This window comes from Primulina huaijiensis, unplaced genomic scaffold (genome assembly GCF_012295235.1).
Source record: "Primulina huaijiensis isolate GDHJ02 unplaced genomic scaffold, ASM1229523v2 scaffold43333, whole genome shotgun sequence".
In the NCBI taxonomy this organism is placed as follows: Eukaryota; Viridiplantae; Streptophyta; class Magnoliopsida; order Lamiales; family Gesneriaceae; genus Primulina; species Primulina huaijiensis.
The window spans coordinates 47,257-66,776 of record NW_027360482.1 but is presented as its reverse complement, the minus strand read 5'-3'; the positions used below and the strand labels follow the sequence as shown (position 1 = coordinate 66,776).

Genomic DNA, 19,520 nt, shown 5'->3' with positions numbered 1-19,520 from the left:
TTCATATAAATACCAGACCACCAACGTTTCTTAACCGTCACTCGCACATACAAAAAACTTGAAACTCGAAATTTGAGAAGCCGTTGTTTCGTGATCCCAATGAAGCATCAAGCATCACGTGCTGCCAAAGGATCTGTAGCAGCATCACAGCTCTACTTCACAAAGAAGCAGCTCCGGTCACGGTTAACTCGCCGCCGCCGACACCATTTTTCACCGATCACTCGATTATCCGATTCTACGAGCTATGCAGCTTCACTTTTCACACAACCTAGTGAAGTCTCTGGAGAATCTAGTTTATCCTCTGTCAATGATTTTAGGAGAGCTATTACCTCAAGGTATTATAGGAAGAAGAGCAGAGATTCCGTTAAAGTTGAGTTATCGGAAAATATATCAGAGAATTCATGCGTTGAATCTTGTTCTGGAACTGTAGTGATTGGAGATTCAGATAACAGAGATTTGAAGACTAAATTGAAGTTGAAGAGTGAAAATGTGGTCGAAGAAGCAGGAGGGGAAGAGATCAGCAAATCGGAAGTTTCTAGCGTTTCTCGGAGTACATTATTGGAGAACAAATCCGGAAATGAGGTTGGAAAAATGGCGGAATATGAACGTTATATTGGAATTCCTCGAAATGAGGTCCTATTGGACATTCCTTGTGAATTGTCGCTGGAACATATGAATTCTGAAGCTGTCAATGTTCAAATCACTAATAATTTGATTTTGAACGACGGCGTGGCACTTATCTCAAACTCCGTCGGGACAAAAATTGATATCAGTGAAAAAAGAGAGCTTGAAGAGCTGCGATTTGGTGGCATGAATAGAATTCCAGAACTCGCGTCAGCAGAATTTGATTTAGTTTGTTCAGAGCAGTTCTCAAATTGCGGTATTTTAGGATATATGGAAAACGGGGAGCAAAACTCGACCTCGGAGAATTATCAGGTAGTTTCCGATTTGGAAACAGAAAGTTCGGATTATACGTCTTCATTATGGAGTTATGCTTCCGGAAGTCAATTTTCTGAAAAGTCGATGGGAGATGAAACTTGTTCTCCTACTTTTCTATTGCTTGCTCAGTTTAAGAAACAGTTCTGTGAATCGACTTCTGCGCCAGGTTCGGCTTATTATGACTGTGAAGACGATAGTTCTAATGACATCAATGTGAGTTTTTAAAAATTATGTAGTTTTTGTTCTGCTGGTTGTGTTTTTGTTTCAGTAATTACCATCCTGCGACGCTTTTGTATTTTTCCATAATATCATTATTTCATTTTTTTTCTCGTTCGAATGGGATACTGACCTTGATTTGTTATTATGCCATGTTTATTGCATATATATGTATTATTAGCCTCAATAACTAACATAGATGGAAAATCAATTCAAAATAAATTAAAAATATCTTATTTTTTTATTTAATGTTTTAACGCTTGATGCTTATCATAATTATAATTCTCATAAATGATTGAATTATTATGCTCTTTGTTTCGTTTGATTAGTTATTGGGACTAGATGAAGAAGATGAAGAGAGCTATAAGATCATGAGAAAAAGAGAGAGGAGGGAAGTGTATTTGTGTGATTATGCAGAGGAATACTGTTCGACTACTGACTATGGCAATCTTGTCATTCACCAGCGCCAAGAAATGGTTCACTGGATTGTGGAGGTCAGTCACTATATGATTCTTTGTTCTTGAAAAATTATTGATATGTTTTTCCTAAAAGAATTTGTACACCAAGAACAGGTAATGAAAAGACAATACTTTGTTTTACATGCGGTTTCGAGATTCTCTGCACATCTGTTGACCATGGCAATGTGCCACGTGGCACATGCAAAATTACAATTGAAAGCTGCACTGCCACTAATACGTGCATACCCCATTATAATGGTGCAATTCTAAGATGATTTAAAGCCTCGTTGGAGTTTGTGGAAATTCTCTCCTTTTTAAGAGGTCGTGTAAATGTTCTGTGTTTTGTGTTGAGAAATAAAAACTGCTCTATGTTTTAGTACTTTCCGTTTTCTCAGCTTTTCTATCGGTTGGAGGTAGTTTTTTTAAGTTTCCAATAATTTTGTTTTATTTCCAAAAATGCACGTACGTTTTGTTGTTGAAAATGCTGTATCTAACTTATTATCTTTCTGGATTCTAACAGATCTTGTGAGTATAGCAAGCCTAGAAGTTGTTTCCTTGGTTCATATATAGATGCGATCACGCTCTTCCTAGTGATTCTTTAAATTTCAATGATTTGATCATGCAGCAAGCTACTAATAAGGAACTTCAGAAGGAAACAATGTTTTTAGGAGTTAGCCTTCTTGACAGATTTCTGAGCAAAGGATACTTCAAGAATATAAGGAATCTTCAGATTACTGGCATCGCCTGCCTCACTCTAGCCACCAGGATTGAAGAAAACCAGCCCAACAACTGGTAAGTCATCTTTGATTTACATACACTATTGATGATTGATCGAGTGAAAGCCGTGGTAGAAATGAGCGTATCAGATCAATCAATAATATAATTGGTTTGATTTCAAATCGTTTCTACATAGACTATTGCTTAATTATTAAGATCAAATTTCTTAATTGAATTCGTAAAAATAAATGATATGAAGTCTTTAATATGAGTTTTAAAACATGTGATTTTGCTAAATAAAAATAAACTAGGACAACTTTTTACTGACAAGGAAATCAAAACAATAATATGTCTATTTTACTGAAATGTTTTGTGGGCTATTTTTCTTCTTTATTTCTTTTCGTCAGAGATGAAAATTGTCAAATGGTCTTCTCTGCTTGTCATAGACGAAATAATAAAATATATGTTATTTTGTTTTAAGTTAATATTGACATATGCCACTGAACTCTTCTCTGCCAATATTTTTCTTCCTTTCGTTTCTGCCATTGACGTTCTTTTGTTAAAAGAAAAATCGGGACAAATTATTTGTTCCGCATGCTTTTTACTAGATTTCTATGAGGGTATAATGAAAGAGAGAGGCCCCATCTTTTATCTTCCAAACCTTTATTGAGCTTTATCTCACATTTGGCAACTAGTCATTGTATTTGTAGGCATGTAGCCTCTGAAGATAGCATTATTCCAAATCTTCATTTTTTATTTGAGATCCAATTTCTATTTTTGATACAGTATAAGGAGAAAGACATTCGACGTAGGAAGCAACACTTATACTCGGTATGAAGTAGTGGCCATGGAATGGATGGTGCAGGAAGTCCTTAATTTCGAGTGCTACCTGCCTACCTTGTACAACTTCTTATGGTATGACTTTTAAAATTTGAAAGCTCATATATTTTGTAGGGAAAGGACCCTGCAAGTGGGCCAGCAGAGACGATTCTCCTACACAAATAAATTTTCAATTTAATTTAGCATTTGTTTTATAAACTCTAGTTTGGCCTCCAGCTCTTAAATTGCTTCTTAAACCATCGCGCCTACTCGATACAACTCTTGGGCCCGCAGAATTTTTTCATGTGTTTTCACCTCTTCAAGTCCATAATTCAAAGTGCCTTACGAATATGTTCAGGTTTTATCTCAAAGCTTCAAGGTCTAATGAAAAAGTGGAGAAGACGGCCAAATACCTTGCAGTACTCACGCTGCTGGGTCATCAGCAGCTTTGCTATTGGCCCTCAACTGTTGCAGCTGGGCTTGTTGTTCTTGCTTCTATTGCGGCTAATCAAGATGCATCCTGCAACCTGATTACAGCAGTAAGCATTTACCGCTAAACACTGCATCTGTTTTCCGCCGCAAATAGATTAGTTGGGGGTTGTTCTGAAACTAGTACGAGAGGTAGATGCAGGAATTTATTAATAAATTTTCACCACTTCTTTTCAGATTCTTGCTAGACAGAAAGACAAAGATCTACCTGAATGCATCAAGGTATTCATCAGCTTGCCTGAACTTTCCACAATGATTTACAGTAGTTCTTGTTTCAGTATACCTGCCAGTGTCTGGTTAAGTATGCAGAGTATAGTCAGTCATATTCTTATCCTCACTATTTTTATTTTAATATATATGTCATGTTTGTTGTTCTTGGTACTTGACTCTCTTGGGCATGATGAACTTTCTTACATACTTTGGGATTGGAAAGATAACCAAACAAAATATAATTGAAGTTTTCTTTAGCAATAATGGTAGGAACTTGATCTTACATGCATTATAGCAATCCAACTTAACATTGTATGTGGTGCTTGACAGAGTCTGGAATGGTTGGTGAAGTATCTATGACAAAAAGATGAACCAAGGTGATTATAACGTACAGAAAAATACTGCAATTCTAGCATATAATACTATTCTTTTCTTCTTTGATAATAGTTCATATTTTGTCCATAGGATTAAAGATTTTGTAAACAGTGATGTACATTCTTTCACATTATCCTGTGATAAACATCTGGTCCAAGAAAAGTAGTATATTGTACGATTACAATTAATCTAAACTTGTTTTACACATCTTATATGGTAATTGTTAAATATCTTAGTCATATATAGGTATAGAGAAATAGTTCTCAGTATCACCTGAACATCCTCAAAGTTAGGCTTCAGAATCCTCGTTTGGGGTTCGGTCCTGTCAACCTCATCCTGTTCAATATTTTTCAGAATTTTGAAATTGCCCTATATGTAGAAAATGTAACTATGCCCAAAAACTTTGAATAGACACTTGTCATCTCTCAACTAATACTAGAACGTAAAATAAGGTAAATTGCACGGGCACTTCAAGAAATACTCCATATTGTATTGTATGCAATTAGCACATGACACTCGCATGTGTTCGGATATGCCTCATTTGTGTTTTTTGGAAATTCAAATGAAAAACAAACGCAGAAATATATGTAATTGAAACATCCAATAAATTTTAGTTATCAATAGGGTGCAAATGAGTAAAGTTAATCATGAGTAGCTTTACAGCACGTAAACGGTTCGGTCAAAATTCGACTCGAGCTTGGTTTGACAAAACTCGAGTTTGAAAAAGATACACGTGAGTATCTCGTGAACAGTTCGGTCATAATTCAACTCGAGTCGAGTTCAAGGGGCTTGAATCTTTAATCAACTCGAGATCGAGTTGAGCTCGAGTTTTCACGAGCTCGAGTTTGAAAATTAATACTCAATCGAGTCGAGCTCGACTCCATTGCACCCTAGTTACCACCAAATTTATAGTAATTTCTTAATGCATAGAAGAAAAAAATTTAAAATTTAAAAATATATAATCATATTATCTCTCCTTTGTATTTCTCAGTTTTTTTCTTCATCTTTTAAACAATTTCTTCCCGTTTTCTACAAATTATAAAGTTTATCATTAATAAATAACTAAATAAATAATTTTTTCAATGATTTCTCACATGTTTGAATGATTTTTTACTTTTAAGACTCCAATGCATTTATAATTACTATTTTATATATAGATTTTTAGTTGTTTAAATTATATATATTTAACACGTTGTTGAACTAACTTGTTTAATTGTGTGTTTTAATTTAAAGAACAATTTATTAGAAAATACCAATACGTCTAATAGTACATATCTTATTAAGAATTTCTTTTTAAAAAATTATTTGAGTTTTACATGTATGTGTATTGTGTATATATATATGTACATATATGTGGCTTTTCCCATGGCTGATAGAATAGTACAATCTAGAAACTTGATTTGAGTATATATGTACACGTCTCGATCATTCATGCTGATAATAGGATAATACTCTTCTAGATCTGCCTATGTTTTTGAAACATAAAAATAGGCTAATTATAACTTTGAAAAAGGCTAATCATATTATTGAAAAATAATTTCTCAAGCTCAAATTCAAGTGGATTTAAATTTGAATCAAAATTCAACTTAAATATGACAAACTCAACTCAATTTTGATGGATTCGGCCCATTAAAATATATGACATGGAAAAACATAAAAATGTATCCGTTGACTTGATGAGCCAAAGTCTTCCGTCAACACACAATTTCTCCACCAACTTACCTGCTAAGAATTTTTCAAGAATTCATTTTGCATTTTGCAAGCATTGACATCCTAAGTTGAGCACTTATTTCTAATTCATCGCATTCTCATCGTGTAAGATCTCTTTTTCTTGCGTTTCCAAGTTGATTTTGCCACTGTTTTCCAAGCAACGACATCCCTTTTCATTCTGCATCAAAACCTATTTGCTTTATATGTAATTTTGCCACTTTCTTTCAGTTTCTTTCTTCTTTTTTTTCTCTCCTGATATTTGTCGATTAGCTTTAATAAAATAACGGGCTTCTTGATTTTCTGAAGCATCCGCACTCTGCTGTGAAATATTGAGAGGATCAGGTTAGGTGACTGACTGACTATATTGACAATTTGTAGCTTTACATAGCGTTTTGACTTTCTTTCTAATAATTTCTCTTGCTGTAATCTTTAAATTTTAACTTCACTTATGTAAATCCGATTTGAATAATGGTTTTGATGGTGCTGAGGTTGGTTTTAATTTGATTCTTTAAAACATATTTTGAAGATCCGAACCTTGTATCATATTGTCGGGAAATGCTATGCTACGCCGGTGTAGCGATAGCCTTTGGATTCCTGTGGAGACTGATTGGAATTTAGGCATTACTGTGAGCATTGGTTCTATCTTGCCGTAATTATTCCTAAGTATGGCCTTTTCTTTGCAGTTGTGAAGTTACATGGCTGATGCAGTTGTAGAATTTTTCTATTAACTAATTTAAAGGAGCTTCTGCTTTACCATGCGGATTTGATTTTTAATGTGAAAGAACAAGTTGAATCTCTTCATAAAGAACTCAATTTGATGAAGGCATTTCTTAAGGACTCCAGAGAAAAGCGTGATGAATCTGAGTACGTTCGAGAAATAGTCAGACAAATCATCGATGTGACATATGAAGCAGAAGACATAATCGACAAGGTTGTAGTAGATGCAGCAACACAAAAGTCGAGAAGCCCTTGGAAGAAAATTTTAAAACCATTCAATCATGCTTCCGTTCTTAGTAGAAACGCCAGAGAAATTGAGTCCATAAAGGTAAAGGTGAAGGAGATATACGACAAGAAAATGTTTGGCATAGTGAGTCTGCCAGTAGGAGTGCCTTCTCGGAGACGTGCCCGAGAGAAAAGGCAACCTAATGTGGAGGAACATAATGTTGTAGGTTTCGATAAGGAGGCTAATGCCATAATCGATCGTCTCACTAGAGGGCCAGATTTTCTAGAAGTAATTTCGATTGTGGGTATGGGGGGACTTGGTAAAACAACACTGGCCAAAAAAGTTTACGTTGATCGTCGTACTGAATTTCACTTCTATCTCCGTGCATGGACATATATATCTCAAGAATACAGCAGAAGGGAGGTGTTTCTTTCAATTTTAGAGTCTTTGGGACTCGTAACAGATCAAATGTTGACGAGTGGCTTTCCGAGGAGCTATGCAAACATTTGAGGTACAATAGGTACCTCATTGTCATCGATGACGTTTGGACAATAGAGGCTTGGGATGATATCAGAATGGCTTTCCCAAACACAAATTTGAAGAGTAGGATACTGTTGACCACTCGAAACAGAGACGTCGCTTTGAACGCCAACTCTAGTGACCCCCCTCACGACTTGCGTTTTCTAACTGAGCGTGAAAGTTGGGAGCTACTCCGCGGGAAGACTTTTCCGAAAACAAGCTGCCCCTCAGAGCTAGTGGATCTTGGAAAACAAATTACTAGAAAATGTTCTGGGCTTCCACTTGCAATTGTGGTGGTCTCAGGTCTACTTTTGAAGAAGGAAAAAACACGAGACTGGTGGAAGAGAGTTGCTGATGATGTCAGTTTATATGTTGCCAAAGATCCAAAGCAGTGCATGGATGTGTTAGCATTAAGCTACAAGCATTTGCCAGATCATTTGAAAGCTTGTTTCATCTATTTTGGAGTATTTCCTGAAGATTTTGAGATCCCGGTCTGGAAATTGCTCAGATTATGGGTCGCTGAGGGATTCGTGCAAGAAAGTGGACAAGAATGCTTAGAGGACATAGCTGAAGAGTATTTGGAGGATCTTGTAGACAGAAATTTAGTCTTGGTGGTTAAGAAGAGAACTAATGGTCGAATCAAGACTTGTCGAATACATGACATGCTACATGATTTATGCATTAAAGAAGGCTCACAAGAAAAGTTTTTGCAGATTATCGAAGGCCCTCAAAATCATTCTTTCGGGTCTTCAATCCCAAATTATCATCGACGACTTTGTGTCCATTCAAACATATTGGATTTTATATCTTCCAGGCCCTCTGGTCCAAATGTCCGGTCCTTCTTGAGTTTTGGCTTGGATGAGAAGGACGTCCCTAGACAGCATACGACTTTCATACCCGAAGCATTTAGATTAGTACGGGTGTTGGATCTAAGATCCCTCAGTTTTCCACGTTTCCCCAATGAGATAGAGCAGCTAGTTCACCTCCGGTTCATTGCCCTTTTCGGTAACTTCAAGATTCTTCCTGCATCAATCTCGAATCTCTGGAATCTTCAAACAATAATCATTGGAACAATCTCTCGCGATCTCAACATCCTAGCGGACATTTGGAAAATTTTGCAACTCAGGCATTTCTATACCAGCAGTATAAGTTTCTTGCAAGGGCCTCCTGCCCAAACACGCAAGGATAATGAAGACCCTTTTGTGAGGCGAAACATACTTACTATTTCCACTATTTCACCTGATAGCTGCACCGAGAACATTCTGGCAAGAACTCCCAGTTTGAGAAAACTCGGGATACGTGGGAAGCTAGTCGTGCTAATGGAGAAAAAGGGTGGGTCAACTATGTTTGATAATCTTGCCAAATTAGACAGCCTTGAAACGCTGAAGCTGTTAAATGACACATTCCCTTTGGATCCTTCCCAATGTATAATTCCAGGTCTCCCACAATCTTACAAATTTCCACGAAATTTAAAGAAATTGACTTTATTCGACACATTGCTCGAATGAGAGCATATGTCAACTTTGGGAGTGCTTCCAAACCTGGAGATTCTCAAGTTGAAAGACTATGCATTCAAGGGACGTCACTGGGAGGCACTCGATGGTGGCTTTCGCCTGCTCAGGGTCCTGCAACTTGGAAGGACTGATCTAGTTCAGTGGGATGCTGTAGGTCATCATTTCCCTAGGCTTCAGTCTTTTTTTCTTACTCACTGCCTGAATCTTGAGGCAATTCCATTCGGTCTAGCAGAGGTATCTGCACTACAGAACATGGAACTACACTGGCTTAAGCCGAGTGCCACAGATTCTGCCAGGAAAATTCAGCAGCAAAAACTTTTGATTCAACAAGAGCAAGGACTGGGGAACTCTAAATTCAAGCTCCTTATTTATCCTCCGGATTTGGAGTCAGATAACAGACTCAGTCTACCAGTAGTTGCATAAAGGGCAAGCAGATCCTCGTTGTTTCGAAAATCTTTTCCGTTTTAAGTGTGAACACTTAGAAAATAATGTCTCTTTTATTTACATAGGTATCATTCCCTAAACTGAAATCGCCCTTGGTTTCTTACCTGGGAGACAGTATTGAAAAATCTGAAAACGTGTTATATGTCAATTATACGATGAAGCTTAAAATTTACTGTATTTTGTTGTATGTAATATATAGTCTTTCGTTACTTGTAGCCATTGCCCTTCCTACTTATTTTTATGACATCAAAATCTGCATCAACTATCTTTCTATCCGCACTGGATAAATCTTCATATTAATACAGTAGTCGGTAAACCAATATAGTTAAGTAAACCACATTAGTAGAGAAAAAATTGAAATATTGAACATTGATCATGTTTTCACTTACTCAAACTTAGACACCCCTCGAAGATGCCCTTCCTATTTTTCTCGTTGATAATGGAGTGACAATCGTTGATAATGGAGTAACTCTAGTTTCTTAGAATGTGCCGGTCTTGTTTTGGCACAGTGGATCACGCCTGAACTTTTACAGAGTTTGCTACAGTTTTTAGCTTTATGTATTTTGTCATCTAAAGAAATTTCATGACTATTTTTCAATAATCAAATATAATTTAATTCTCGTGTTCTATCAAAATTTAACCGCTTGGATTATTGGGTTGAGACTAACTAAACTTATTTTCGGAAAAGCTAATAAATTGTAATTAATCATCAAGTTTATGTTTCATATTAAATTTAATAGTAAAAGAGTACAATAAATTCAAACGTAAATTTTTACAATAAATTAAAACGTAAATAACGGTAAGTTTTACCTTGATCACTCCGAGCTGTTCTACTTCTAAGTTTTACAACCTTCCGGGCTAACAGGTAATCCATATCGCAGAAATGCGATTGTACATATTCTTGAAAGTAAACAATAAAGATCTTAATAAGTTCTATTCTTTTGCTGTCCTCAAAAAGTAAAATATAAATCAATAGAACAAATACACATAATTCAACTGTGTTGAGACAGATAACGCAACTTTTTACAAGGAAAAATCGTATTTACGAATTCTTTTGCAAGTCTACCAAAATTTCTCGATATTTCATTGCTATCAACATATCCTATTCGTGTGGCCATAAAGCAGAAACCACAATCAAATTCTATAACATGATGTAATAATAATACAAAATTGGAAGGGCATACCGATCCATTGTTACAGCAACAAACCTCTAAACATTTGAAACCAAGTTTCGTGTTTGAACCAATCATCATAAACAGTCTCGGCATGCCAGTTAACTTTGACTCAGATCAGTGAGTACAAATCTATCACAGCAAAGCTCAAGCTGCCCCTTCAAGGATTTGGTAGAAAAGAACTAATCTGAATGAAGTTTCCTTTTTTGGCATCTTTTAACATACCACTTAGCATGTTTCTGAAGGCCCATCCCAATCATTAACTTTAGACTAACTAGCATCACCAGAGTCATGGAAAACAGTAAAAAAATCCAAAAAATTCTCCATGGAAGGGGATTATATGGGAGATGGGCTGCGTAAACCGGCTGCAAAACTCGAATAACCTGAGCATAAACATAATTAACTGTTAGGACAATAAAATCAGATTAGATATCATCACTATCTGCAAATAAGTGAGAGATATAAAATGCGATTTTATTTTGACCGGAGTATATTTTCCCATTTATTGATTGTGTTAAAATACAAACACATGAATCATTAGTCTCTTAGCCTTCAGAATTTTAACAGTGGGAAGGACTTACAGCCCAACCACATAATTAATTTGTTCTATGTTTTCTCTGTCCTTCCTCGACTTATCACGCTGAAAAGAAGAATTGTTTCATTCCAACAACCAAAGCATCATAATCAACAAACAGGAAGGGAAATCTTTAGTGAAAAGCAAATTTAACTGTAAATTTAGCAGCTGAGCTATTGGAATCCGCTCTCGTGTCAATATCAATTCCGGTTTGGATTTTCTGTTCCTTGAGCCTGTTCCAATGAACCATTGACATGTGTTTACGATAAAGGAAGAGACTCTAGATATTCTGCCCACACCATCAATGCCATAACCTCGATCACAAACGCAACCACTGTTCCACCATCTCGGATGCAATCAAGAAACTCTCTTCCTGCCATTGCTATAGTTGCCACCGTGTCCACAATAGTAGCTCTAACTTGTCCCCCACCGCAATACCATTTTGTCCACTGAAGCCACAGCCATACTATTCACCCTAACTGCCTCTAACGCAGGCCATAATTCCCTCTTGTCTGCAGTTACCACCATAGCCTTCGCATTGTTCACCGCCAAATTCTCTACCACCACCAACCCCATCTTCTAAGTTGTTTTTGGAGTCATCTTCAATTGTTTAATCGGTATGGAATCATTTTCTGATGCATAAAGAATAATTTGATTGTTTAAGGGAACACATCACATTCATGAAACTAACCATTTCTTAGTTGGTAAAATGCATTTGGACGCTTTATGTGGTGGAGGCAAGATTTCCACCGAAGTGGCTGATGATGATTGAGATTCTGCAAATGAGGGGTGGTATGGGTATGATGATGGAGGAATAATCTCGTGTGGTCTCTCTTGTTACCCCATAAAAACATGTCAGTAGGTAACAAGTGGAACAGAAAATCCAACCCTGTCAATTTTTCTGCTAATGAATGTTCATCGAATGGAACATGGTGAGTTTGACATCGCATCCAACAGAAATAAGAGTAGAGCAATTTTAAATGAGATGTTAGTTATACTTACCACACAAGCTGGTGCCAAAGGAACAAACGTTAGGTTCTTCTTCGCATTTTCAGTCTGAATATTTAATGTCTAACAAAAGAACAAAACCCAGAAATGAAAAATATATCCAAGATCATATAGTAAACCTTTATCATAATTATTATGAGTAGCAGGTGAAGACAACCCACTATGATTGATGAAAAATATATATTGCCAATTTGTAGAAAAATCTACCTGTTTGCAGAGATCCTCCAAAAATTCCGAGAATGCAAGGGGTTTTATGTCATTGAATTTAGCGACGAATGAATGTTTTATTACATCAATCATCACTTCAAAAAAGTAAACTACTAGTGCATTCTGCATGATTCAGAAAAAATATTCAAGAACTACTAAATGCACAATTTTCATTGTTCTCACACTAGATTATCAATATATAAATGTTCGCAACTTGAGACTTACACTGATAAAACTTTCAAACCAAGGACCCTCAGCTTCGAGTATATTTTGAGCTAAAACAAATAATATAAATGCTGAGATGTGGAACCGCTCAATCGAATCTGGTTGTGAGCAATCAGAGAACAGAACGAGCATTAGACATAAAACTAATACTTCAACAAGAAAAAAATAATCATGATATTTTCATATCACAGGTTTACTTTTATTGGCGTTCAGTGAACAAATGAATAATAATGAGTACTATTCCAATTCAACATCCGTGTTAATATTCTGATTTAGAAGGAAGTGCAGAATCTATATCACAGGGGGAAAGAAAAACTAGCTAAACGGCATTATAATTCTAAGCATTTAAAAAGGAAGATGAAAAACAATACTCACCAAAATATACCATACTGTGAAGATTATCCTTGCTATAACGTTTGAATACGTTGCTTTTAATCTCCGCAAAATTGTTAGATACAAGCATAGCAAACAAAGCATTATTGTGAGCAACTATACATGTTGACAGCGTAACCGCCTGTGCTAATAAGATAAATGAATGAACTAGTATGGGGAGTTAAGGACCCGCATTGATGAAAGACTTGACAATAGAAAGAAAAAACAAGTAACAAAAAGCAGATAAAATCATATGATGACAAGGATATTTGAAGAAACGATTGCCAATGCTTCGTCCAAAATAAATCTCCGCAGCCAAAATCGCATGTTTTCTTGTGAACAGTTTGCAAGTCCATCCGCTGAATTGAATAGAGCTTGCATCACATCTCCAACAAAACTTTGACATAATTTATCAAATATCTGACATCCAAAGGGCAATATCAAACAAATTGTATATGCAACAGCAAACCAGGAATAATTCAAAATAAAACCAGGAATGTCAACAAAAAAACTCATGATGGAATCTTTAAATTAAATAGTGAATAGCAACAAGGATGTGACCATTTTGATTGTCAAGTAACTTCAACATATATGTCACAAGGAATGGTTTACATGATAACTGTGAATAGCAGCATGAATGTAGCCATCATGATTCATGACTAAGTAACTTTATCTAGTGGTCATGGCTTTCCTTCAGAAAATTTTCTTCAGGCATTTGAAATTCTAAGAAATACTCTTTAAAATTTTACGATTAAAGTTAAATTCGTTTAATATGTTTCCAGACCTTTTTGAACGGTAGCTTTAGAACATTCCACATGGCCAAATCGAATACATATAAGCTAAATATACATCATCTGAATGACTATTTTCAGGAATTAGAAATAAATATTGTTATTGGTTATTTTTTGGGGTGTTTTAGGAGTGCGGAAATGGTTTTAATGGCATGAGAACAAGATGGAATGAGTGGTCAGATCCAGGAAATTTGTTTTGGCAATAAATAAAATTTATCACGGGTGTCTACAATAAAAAAGAAGTCTAAACTTCGTTTGATGCTACAAGTATCCACATCTAATATCATACATTCTTCGTTACATACCAAACCAAAGACAGTTCACAACTGTTCCGAACACCATAAGTATGCTTCTACAAATCATAAAACTCCCGTAACATTTATCAGTCATTAAAAATAATTATGGAAACAAATTATCAAAAGACCACAAGTAATTATCATGCTTGCCTTAGTTAATTCGCTTACCTCCAAAACATTGTAGACTACGTAGAGTTTAATAATTCCTTGACCACGAATCATGTGATATATCAAGCTGATATCTGGGTAAAAAGTTAAAGAACAATACATCAACATAGTGTATTTCATACTGAAACTCTTTGAAAAACTTGGAAAACAAGTACAGATTTACTATCCTTACAAAACCTGCTTGTTGTAATAGAGTGACTCCAGTGACCAGGACAACAAAGCAGCCAAAATCAGACAGCTCCGCTGATGAAGCCCTCTCAAACTGCCTGCCACAAGCATGATTAAATTATACTAAACCTATAAGGTCCCTTGAGAAAAATAACTGACTGATGTTTATCACACCACAAATTCATGGCATCCAAATTTTAAATCTACATAAAGTACAAACAATGAGAAAAGATGGGAGAGCAATCCCACTGCAAGAACAAGAATATTAAGAATGAATCAGAAACAAAAGCTTGGTTCTGCCAACCCATTTCCTAATATCAAGGGCATTCAAATTTTATACTGCCATGATTCATAAAACTTTTGCTCATCACTAGGATAACGTACTTTCTAGGAATGTTTAGTTTGCTTCCCTATATTGCCAGAAAACGTATTTTTCCAACTATTTTCATAGATATAACTTAGAATCTATATCTTACATTTGGCAACTCGATTTTTGAAAAAATCCGTCTGAACAACTGATTTGGATATAGCATATGATTACCATACTAACTAATAGATCATTGCATTAAGAGGTCAGGCAGTTACATTGTGTCACCAATTTGTTTCGTTATGGTTCATGACAAACAACATCTGTGATGGCCGACAATACATATACACTCAGTACATATTAATTGTCTGCCACCCAACACACAATTCATGAGTTAATATGAGCAGAAAAGTCGAAAGAAAAAGAAATGCGGAGGATAATAGATTGTTCAACAAATTTGCTCCACTGTGGTTACATTAAAATGTGAGGAGATTCCAGAAACATGCATATGCCACACTAAAATTGCAGGCAACCTGTGGAGCTAGCAAGCAGTACTGGGAGCATGACAACATCAGAGCTCAACTTGCCTATTCTACTTTGTGATAGGTTGAGAAAACAAATTCAATTGATAGAAGCAAAGCATTTATGCTAAAAAATCAAATGCTTGTTAAAAACAATGCGGACTCTGAAACATCAAATTTCCCAAACCTGAACTCTAGTCTAAATCTAACTTGACAGTCTTCCAAGCAAACTAGATTTGCAATTAGACCAACTGAATATCACAAGCTAAAGCTGCCACACTTTGATGAGAACACATATGATTGTATGCATGTGCCACATGATTGCATGTGTGCGGCCAATTGCCAAAGTTCTTTAAATATCCTAACTTAAATGATGATATTCAGTGGAATCTTTTGTCACAATTTGATGTATCATAACATATCACATCACTCAAAAGGCGCTGTTTGTGAGAGATGGCACTGACCTGGTTTTAAGAAGCCTCCAAATCGTCATAGCAATCCTTGTTGGCATGATGGTTAAGAGCGAAAGAAATGAATCAAAGCACACAAAGAAACCAATATTGATAAGCTGCAAAGAAAACATAAAGTTTTTTATGACAAGACATGTATAAAGGGAGTGTTCCACTTCTAAACAAACAATTGACATCATAGTATCCTATTGGGTAAAATCAAAGATACAGCCTTATTCCACCAATAGAGAATGATATAAATTACTCAAAACTTAAATCTATAAAACCATGATCAACAATAAAACCCATTAATTGGCAAACAGAAATTTAGAGAACAAGCCCAATCATGGTGCTTGAGGATGAAATCAGATAACTTTACCAGTTCACAACGCCATGGCAAATGGAAAATAGTATCATAAACTCTTTCTCGTTCTTTATCATTGCTAAGTGTGGTAGTGCTTCTTAAGGAATTTCCAGCATTCATTTCTTCCATAAAATATTTCATCGGCGACTTCTCCAGATGTAATGTGTCTGATAGGAAATTGTAATGCCTTGGATTAGTGGACGGGAAAAAAAGGGGGGAAAAGAATTATGAAAGATAAAAACACTAAGCATGTCATTTGGAAAATGTATTCTACCTTACCAGCAAAGACAATGGACAACTTGTCAATCATGTAGGAACCAAACGTAAAGAACGAAAATAGGCACCAGAAAAAAGAGAAATACTATAATAGGTATCACCTTATAAAATTACAGCATCTAGGAAGCATCAGTCTTTAGTTATAAACAGAATAATCAACTATAGCACAACGTCGCACGAAAAAATTTGGAGTTCATGATGAAATTATTCATTATTTTAAATATCAGCTAAAAATATATATAGGAAATATTTAACAAAATGGCCATTTTTTACCATGAATTTGAATCTAACTTTCTCAACTTTAAACTTTTATTTGGCCTTTGTTTTTCGTGTATGTTTAAAGGTCATTTTGTAAAATCTTTTAAGGAAAGATTACAATTCAAAAGAAAGTTTGGCAAAGGTCATTTTTCAAACTATAGGTCATTTTTCAAACTATCTCAAAATATAGTGAGAACCTCATTACATAATTTTAGATAATTTCTCCAGGGTTGTTAGAAGTTTTTTCACATAACATACAGGACTCAAAAGTGCCCAAAGTGGATGAGAAAAATCTACATACAACACAAAGGATACATTTACAAGGAAAGTTATAAGGATTTTAAATTCTAATTTTGAAAGAAGAAAATTTGAACTTTTTCCATCCCGAACTCGGGGTTTTTCAACACATTTTCCTGAGCTTTAAGTTGACATCACTTTTGGTCCCATTTCCCAGCAGTGTATCATATCAGACTTCACCCCCATTTACATGCAAATTGACATAACAAATTCCGATGAAACGGAACAAAATGCTATACAAATTTTAAATGATGAGACCAAATGTGTTATCAGCCTAAAGCATTGGATGAAATGTGAAACAAGCCCCAAACACAAAGCAAGGGACAAAGGAAAAATCCCATAAGTTAGCAAGTAAGATCCATAAAGAATAATCGAAGGATCACTTCATAACTCCATTTTAGGTTCCCAGTAACCTGAGTTAATGCAAGTAAAGATAACAATTATGCAAAAGCATAAACTACGTGATCAGTTTTCTTCCTTCATTTAATCACTTCAATCATAGATATTCAAAGGTGGATAAAACCTCGTATCAGTTCACCTGTGTTTAGAAACCACAAATCACATGCATCCCGTTCAACGTCAGCATCAAATTCAATCCAGATAGCTTCTAAGACAGAGGCTCCTAAGTTTAAAGCTTATCACAACTACAGACTGCACAAAAAGCAGTAATTTTAGCCACCATCTAGATGGCCTTCCCACTCAAGTATCCCTCTTCATTTTTCCTATCCCATGTCAAAATATCAGTATATTTATCAGCGAGTTAGGTTTTGCATTTATCCATTAGCTACGCTCATAAACACTGTCACTCAATCAAGAAAAATGATAGCCGGACCTTCAAAGAGCACTTTCCACATCCAAAAAGGATACGAGAAGTCAACAAACACATCAAGAAGATGGACTCACAATTGAAATCTTCAGCCATCAATTTCTTCCAGTCCAGTGACACCTCCTTCTGCAATTTCCCACCCTTCAGTTGCATCCATTGATCCGATTTGATTTCATTCCCAACTCCTTCGTTCTTCACATCAACTCCTTCCACCCCATTGTCTTCCTTTCTACCACTACCACTCTCCTCACTCGCCAAAGAGATCGCAGTTTCACCTCCATTGATCACGCTACTAACATTCCTCTGCCTCAATTCCCGGAACTGCGGTGTAACTGCATGCACCACGCGATTCGCCTCGCTCTCAATCTCCTCCGTTATCGTACTACTCACCGCATAACTACAATTCTTAATTTCACCGTTAGTTACTGAATTTTCTGAAACCTCGGAGGTCGTTTTTACTTTCTTGTTCCTCCTCTTCTTCTTCCTGCGAGAGGGAGAAGAGGCGGTGTCATTCTGTGCAGACGAGAAGATCGCGGCGGACAAATTGTCTTCGTTTTGGGGTATCGTGAGAATGTCAAACGTCAGCCTCCGGCTACCGGATTTCGTGGGCATTGCGGAGTAAAACGCTTAACTATTCAGGTACGTTAGACAAGTGGCGATGCGTAATGCGGAAATGGAGGTGACGCGGCGTGACCCAATGGAGAAGGGACACGTATGTGTTCACTTTGGACAATGCCTCTTGATTTTGGGGCAGAGTTTCGCCGAATTTTGAGTCTCTTTTTACCATTTTCTTTTTCATTTATATTTATATTACATATGTATTATTTTATTTTATTTTATATTATTAAATATGAGGATTTTATATTTCCATCGATGAACACAATTATATCGATAATGGGCTTATTGGGCAAATTGANTCAATTAAATTTTTTTTACAAAGTATAATGATATTAGATTAATTTTTTCCCGATTTAATTATGTATATAGGTTTTATTTTATTATTTTTTTGTCATAAGAATAGTAATAGTACGTGGAATGGATGTTTGTATATTATCGTTAATCTAATATAAAAAACTATAGGCAAAATATTATTTTTAGCCATATGATTATGATGTATTTGGTCCTTCGTATATCTCAATCCTGGTTTTATACCAATTTTAATTGTTTTTATATAAATGTTGTATTACGATTCAGAGTATTCCGATGAGAAAAATCTATCATGAACTTTTTTTTTCCGTTTTGCCGTCACTACAACAAAAATATATAATCTTAACACATTAATCAATTTATAAATTTTCGTGACTTGTGAACTTTTGGCGAAAAACACCGATGTGAAAGAGAATAACAATTTATCATTGTTACCTGAAAATTAGATGTTCAAGTTGATAGAATCAGTACGTAAGTGTGAGACAAATTGGTCACGAGTTTAATTTTTCCTTTCAACATTGTTTTGCTTGATTCATTCACTTAAAGGTTTATTTAGTACCATTTAGCCGAGAATAGTATATCATATTCATGGCCCCACGTACGTCGTCTAGTTCAAGCCGCTCAATGTAAGCCACTAAATCGATCAGGTTCCCGAGTTTCCTCTCCCATTACCACAATAATTCCATCACACCTGATTGTCCCTATATTTACGGGTGATTTATAAGAAACTAATCATTAATCTCTCCAAGCTTGGTCTTTAAATTACAATCCATTCAAACTAAGTTTTGCCAATTAGTCAAAACGGAAAACTTTATACAATTACGATTTATTGGGATTTCCCTTTTGTTATGATAATGAAATTCGTGTACTTATCAATACAAAAAATGTAAATTTCTATAACAACACAGTAGCGTACAAATCAAACAGACTAAATAAACCTTAGGTTAGATATCTCAATTTC

At 35.6% G+C, this 19,520-nt stretch overlaps 2 protein-coding genes and 1 pseudogene across 10 annotated transcripts; 2 read left to right on the top strand and 1 right to left on the bottom strand.

The window, feature by feature from the left end:
• The first annotated feature begins 64 nt into the window (after positions 1-64).
• LOC140970046 (cyclin-SDS-like) lies at positions 65-4,431 on the top strand. Its single transcript, XM_073431602.1, has 7 exons — positions 65-1,152; positions 1,485-1,649; positions 2,239-2,405; positions 3,117-3,245; positions 3,508-3,688; positions 3,816-3,860; positions 4,179-4,431. Exons 1-7 carry the CDS (start codon positions 100-102, stop codon positions 4,206-4,208), a joined length of 1,770 nt encoding a protein of 589 aa, XP_073287703.1. The 5' UTR covers positions 65-99; the 3' UTR covers positions 4,209-4,431.
• A 1,487-nt stretch (positions 4,432-5,918) lies between these two features.
• LOC140970066 (putative disease resistance RPP13-like protein 3) lies at positions 5,919-9,568 on the top strand (annotated as a pseudogene).
• Positions 9,569-10,354: 786 nt separating this feature from the next.
• LOC140970067 (protein POLLEN DEFECTIVE IN GUIDANCE 1-like) lies at positions 10,355-18,405 on the bottom strand. 9 transcript variants are annotated; one of them, XM_073431629.1, is made up of 11 exons: positions 17,710-18,405; positions 15,991-16,142; positions 15,627-15,730; positions 14,344-14,432; positions 14,167-14,240; positions 13,181-13,331; positions 12,915-13,082; positions 12,540-12,637; positions 12,315-12,437; positions 12,102-12,170; positions 10,355-10,908 (listed from the first exon to the last, which is right to left on the bottom strand). In XM_073431629.1, the coding sequence occupies exons 1-11, from the start codon at positions 18,242-18,244 to the stop codon at positions 10,708-10,710; spliced, it is 1,764 nt and encodes a 587-aa protein (XP_073287730.1). In that variant the 5' UTR covers positions 18,245-18,405; the 3' UTR covers positions 10,355-10,707. The 9 variants fall into 9 exon arrangements, 3 of the variants coding, with proteins under 3 accessions (XP_073287730.1, XP_073287732.1, XP_073287733.1); XR_012174065.1 differs by having other exon boundaries at positions 10,709-10,908; positions 11,107-12,170; XR_012174066.1 differs by having other exon boundaries at positions 10,709-10,908; positions 11,254-12,170.
• Between the last annotated feature and the right edge of the window lie 1,115 nt (positions 18,406-19,520).